Source organism: Zeus faber (genome assembly GCF_960531495.2).
Source record: "Zeus faber genome assembly, chromosome: 13".
NCBI classification, from domain to species: domain Eukaryota; kingdom Metazoa; phylum Chordata; class Actinopteri; order Zeiformes; family Zeidae; genus Zeus; species Zeus faber.
In genome coordinates, this window is record NC_137198.1 from 17,417,154 (window position 1) to 17,423,153 (window position 6,000).

Below are 6,000 nucleotides of genomic sequence, written 5' to 3' on the forward strand. Positions count from 1 at the left end.
GAAAATCCCTTGGAAGTGTCAAAATGTAATTTTCTATGCAGCTAATGTCAATTTATTGAAAACACGATACAAATATTTTTCTATTACATTTGCATTTGTTTATTGTGTCACTTGCGCGCACACACGCATGTTCATAACGAGTCAATGAGAACAAACGGTACCTTTTATAAGGCAGGCATTTATTTCAACCGGGTACAACTGCACCACACAAACTGACTAAAATGTAAAATGTCCCCAATCAAAACAAGTTTGAATGTGGTGGGGGGGAAGGGGGAGCTACCGCTAGCTATCTAAGGTCATCTTGTACATCCAGTAAGAGTCCACAGGATATAAAATTCAAGATTTATCACCTTACTTCAGACACAGGATGGAAATGTCAGAGAAGCAAGAGTGGTAAATTTGGCTAAACATTGACATCGGCTGTCCCGACACCGAACCGTCCTCCCGCTGAATTCCGCGGTTAAACAAGCACTTTGGTGAGAGAGTGGCGGCGGAACAACACGGAACAAAAGGTCAACTTCCAAGCATCCCTTCTATTTTTGCAGATTTCACGTTTGCAGATGTTGTCGGGTTCCCTCAAAGGGTTAAATATTATTAATCACTAAAACAAACAAAAACAAAAAAATATTACATACACATGACGACACAAACGACAGCAGCACACGATCACGCCTGCGTGATGTGTGCTATGGCCGAGACATTTTGAAAGGAAATAAATCGAACAAGGCAAATAATTGTTATACAACTTAATAAATGATAATTATAAATAAAAGAAAAAAATAATTCCATCCCTTACATCTTTTTCAAATAACATCGAGTTAAAGTTTTGTTAAAAGAAGTCAAGGGGGGAAAAAATAAAAAATAAGGTATTTTACAGGCGATATAAAGGCGAGGTAAAATAAAACAATCGCCGTGCATGATCACATGTTAGTAACGTCTCGACATTTACTTTCGATTTTTAATTCCCCCCCCCCCCCCCCCCCCTCTCCAACCTTCACGCGACAAATCTATTTTTTTTTTGGTGGCGGTCGGACTGAAACCGGGGGTTAAAGTGGAAGAGCACGTGTGCTTTTCCGAGAGATTTTGAAAAAAAGGTACAAGGCTTCTGGGCGCAGCAAGGTCTACAGCGCCTCCTGCGGCGGATGAACTGGCGAGCAATCCCTTTAAACCTGCATGCACAAAAAGACTCCAACCAAAAGGGCAGCACAAAATGCCAGGGAGAATGAGACAAAGTCAAAACGGCCTGATGTTTCGTCACACAAGCATTACTAGCAAATAGACAGAAATCAACAGACACACATGCCATGTGTAAATTTCAGGACAGCAATATCAGATACCTTGGCTGATTATTAAAAAAAACAAAAAACAATTGAACAAAAAAGGCCTAAATCAAAACAAAAAAAATCCACAGAAACAAAAGTCTTATTGCATCTTCTAAATGCCATCAGTCTAAATTAAACGTGTATAAATTACAATATGGTTTGGTAAGTGCAACGCAGAGATCTTGTCTAAGTTTCCACTCCTGTGCAAACTCCAGCTGGAGTCCAACGTTAACGGAGACTGGACAACGCGGTCTGGTCTGGTCGGCTGCTTTGTCGTTACCAGGCGGAAGAACACAAGACACACATTTAAGCCTGAAGAAGAACAGGGGACACGAGCGATCGGCTGGTGAGGAAAAAGCTGTTTTGCTTTTTTTTTTTTCCCTTTAGCACTAGTGATGGGGAATGTAATTTGAAAAACAAACAAAAAAAATTGGCACTTTTCGCAGGGTCATGAATAGGCTACCTCACACGAGCGCATCATTGAAACCTCGGCCAAGTGAGGTTGGCATGTCTGCGACGCCGTCCAGGAAGTGGACAGTAGATGGGGGGGGGGGGGGGGGGGGTATAATGCTTTGCATTGTCGTATCTTTTACAAAAGGGAAGAGATGAACATGTAACTCAGTAGAAAGACAAATTAAAGTGCTAATTTACAGAACTAAAAGGACAAGGAGGGGGACTGGAGGGAGGGGGGTCTAAAGATTTCAAATTATTGCATGGGTGAAGGAGTTTTAAGATTCAGGGCGTTTTGATGCGGACAAAGATCACAACAAACATCTACGGTATCTGAGAGAACGGAGAGCTAAATCCTGAATCCTAAATATAGCACCAGTTAGGGCGGAGTACCAACCCAGGGGTGAAGAGCGGGTCCAGGTGGGGTGTTTTTTCGTTTTTTCTTGTAGCAGGGAGGTGTGACGAAAGACATGGGAGATCTCAGAAAAGCTCCCGGGCAGACACACAGAGAGGACGATACGAGTGCAGGGAGGGAGAAAAAAAATTAAGAGAGGGGGTAAAAAATAAAATTAAAAACAAGAGTTAGGCAGGGGTTGTGTCACGTACCTCTGTCAACGACCCAATCGGCACACACACACACACACACACACACACACACACACACACACACACACACACACACACACACACACACACACACACACACACACACACACACACACACTTCATTTTGACTATTTACATGAGAGAAAAAAGGCAGCCCTTTTTAAGTCAATATATAAAGATTCCAATTTTTCTCTTTTTGTGAAGCACTGATTTCGACATGGAGCTCTCAGACTCAAATGTGAGTCAACTTGGTGTGAATCACTGAGCTGTAGCCTTACACAGGTGTGACGATACAATCCATTCCGCTGACGTGCACATAATAGGGACACACACACACACACACACACACACACACACACACACACACACACACACACACACACACACACACACACACACACACACACACACACACACACACACACACACACACACACACACACACACACACACGTTTTTCTACCAACTCACAAGCCAACTAAAGTGTTAAAGAAGAAAAAAAAAAAAGATATATGGTTGTGCACAAAGCAGGAAGATGAAAAGATGGGAGTCGGATAAACCTGGACACATACAGTACATGTCTATCTACATAACGCAGGATGTGGTAAAAGAAACCAACAAAAAAAGTGACATAGGCTAAATCTCCAACAATTCTCTGGTAAATGGCTCAGAGTCCTTGTTGGAGTCCAGCAGCAGTGGAGCAGTCGTCTCCATCTCCATGACAACTGTCCATCCTATCATTCTCCATGTACAGCTCCCCTTCATTTCCCCGGCCAGCTCTGGGGTCCCTGTGCCAGCTAACAAGCTAGCTGACCCGGCTCATCCATCCATCCAGCAGGCGCACTCTCTCGTTCTCGTTCTCGCTCTCTCTCTCTCTATGGGAATCAGATCAGCGTGGCGCCTTGCACGGCCCCTGGAGGATAAATGCGGAGAAGAAGGGGAAAGACAAACAAAAAGAAAAAGCCTTTTCTTCCGAGTCTTCTCTTAGGGAGTCCTAGCCGGCTGGGCCATGGGTCAAAGGGCGGTGAGGCCAAAGTTACAACGGCAGTACATCATGCCACTGGAGTCCAGCCAGCTGTCCGTGATGGGGTCATAGCGCTGGACAGTGTTCAGGTAGGACGACCCTGAGTGACCCCCCACCACATAGAGGTAGTTGTCCACGATGGCAGAGCCCACGCCTGTGGAGAAGACACTGATTACTGAGAGCTAAACCAGTCCAATAAGCATGGCTCACATCATTAACTTGATATGGTCAAACAGAGGTTGATCAGATGACGGCAGGTTGGAAGCCTCACGACTCACCGGTGCGTGGCTCGTTCATAGGCCGGCAGGCGGTCCACTGGTTCTGGTGTGGGTCGTACCGCTCGATGCTGGACAGGTGGGACACGCCGTTGTGTCCACCCACCACAAAAATGAAACCTAGCATGACTCCGACCCCAAAGTTGATCCTTTTGTCTGCCATGGGGGCTACCATTTCCCAGGCATCCTTGCTGGGGTCGTACCGCTCCACGCTGTGCAGGACAGACCCAGCGCAAGTTAGAAAGGCTCCTCAACCTTTGTTGCACCGTGACCCCCCCCCCCCCTTTTTTTTCCCAGGTCTTAGAATTCAAATTTGTTTTTTTCCCTTATATTATTTATTTGGAGCCAACAACCACTAAATGTATATGTTGCAATTCACATTTCGGCCAAGAAACAGTAGATTGAGGCTAAATAAGAATATTTCGAACTGTTCAAAACTGGCAGAAAATCACTGGTCAAGATATTCCGAATTGCATGTGAGGCAACTGTTTCAAGTGAGGCAACTGTTTCATGTGAATGAGTATCTACCAATTATCAATAAAGGGAGTATTTTTTTAAAGTGCATTGTGGAGACTAAACAAAGGAACCCAGCTAACTAAAAGCTACTTAATTGGAAAGTCAAAGTCCATTTATGGACAGTTTAGTTTATCTATATTGTACAACAGAGTTGTTTTTCCCCCATATACGCTTGCATTGGATGTTTTAACTTGCTTATATTTCATTTCTCCACAGTACCCACAGAACCTACTGGTAAAAGTAAACATCCGTTTCTCATCAACACGCAACCCCAATTGAACATTAAAAATGTAATGCTTACAATTAGACACTGCGAAGGCAAAGACGATATTTTAAGTTATACCTTCGACCTTGTTGCACCTGCTATGCAATTTTTTTTCATTTTGGCCCCTTGTCACCGTACCAGAGCGGAGGTGATGAAACCCTGGTTACCACACAGTATCTAGGGTAGAAAGGCTGCTGGGGCAGAGAAAGTCCCAAAAGACTGTTTTTGTCCAAAACACATTCTCCTGGGGAGGTTTGGGGAGTCAAGGAGACGAGCAACAGACTCGTCCCTCTGTGCCCCTCACAGCATAAACCACAAAGCACAGAGAGAACACCTTGAGGACTGTTAGTAGAGGGCGGAAAACCTTTCAATGGGATCAAAACGTACACTAGTAAGTAGAAGGGCACATCAATACATTTCAAGTAGCTGATATAGAATGACATCGACAGGAACGAAAGTTAACATGGATGTTTTCAGCATATTTGACTGTGTTTGTCAAATGGTGCAAAGACATGACAGGAAATCTTAATTTAAAAAATAATGTTGACATGCAATTTAACACTGAATGGATATTATGGATGACAAAAAAGAAAAAAGTGTGGAATAAGATAATGGCTAACTTGATGAAAATATAATTTGGTTAATTGATATTTAACCTAACCAGTTAGCTCACCGTTTTACTTGCGTGTGAATTTTAGTTGTATTTAAACTGTGTATACAACACACACATTCAATCACTTTAATGGATTCCATAACAAACAAACTGTCACTCCGTCATAACTGTCGTACTCATCAAACAACAGTTGTCAATATAAAAAAAACAACCAATACCTGTTCATGTGCGCTGGGCCATACCCTCCAATGGCGTACACCATGCCATCCAGCACAGCGGTCGCGAAGCAGCTGCGGGACTTGGTCATCGGTGCCACAGGTTGCCACTCCTTCATTTTGGGGATGTATTTCTCCACCGACTGGAGGTAGTACTGGCCGTCGTAACCTCCGAGGGCGTACAGCTCACCGGCCAAGACCACCACGCCGAGTGTGCTGCGACACTCGGCCATACGCTCCACGGACGACCAGGTGTTGCTGTCGGGGTCCCAGCACTCAACCGTGCTCTCGTGTCTCCGGTAGCTGATGCCCTGTCTCATGTGCGTGGCGATGCCTCCCACCACGTACACCTTCTGGTCCAGCAACGCCACCCCAAACTCATAGCGGGGCACGCTGAGCGGGGCCAGACCTATCCACGAGTCAGTCTGAGGGAAATACATTTCCATGCTACAAGACAAAAGACAACATCAAATAATTTTCTACATTTGTCATAGAATTACAGGAGAGGGATAGTGAAGAAAGACAGGAGCGTGGAAATCTGGTTTCAATATGTGCTGGCAGTGCAGCACACTTGGTATTATTTGTAATATTATTTTAAAAATGTACTATTCTTCCCAGTCAGTTTACACCAAAATAGAAGAAGGCACATACAGTACATACATTTGCACGTACATAAAACCACAGGGCCAGCATTCTTAAGATTTCACCAGGAAT

At 44.2% G+C, this 6,000-nt stretch overlaps 1 protein-coding gene across 1 annotated transcript in view; it reads right to left on the bottom strand.

Moving 5' to 3' along the window:
* Positions 1-2,926: 2,926 nt before the first annotated feature.
* klhl28 (kelch like family member 28) overlaps positions 2,927-6,000 on the bottom strand; it is a 6,119-nt gene continuing 3,045 nt past the window's right edge. Inside the window, exons 4-6 of the mRNA XM_080013061.1 lie at positions 5,290-5,733; positions 3,681-3,889; positions 2,927-3,556 (exon numbers count right to left, since the gene is read on the bottom strand). Coding sequence (XP_079869187.1) covers positions 3,393-3,556; positions 3,681-3,889; positions 5,290-5,733 — 817 coding nt within the window. The 3' untranslated portion in view covers positions 2,927-3,392. The remainder of the gene's footprint in view (positions 3,557-3,680; positions 3,890-5,289; positions 5,734-6,000) is intronic.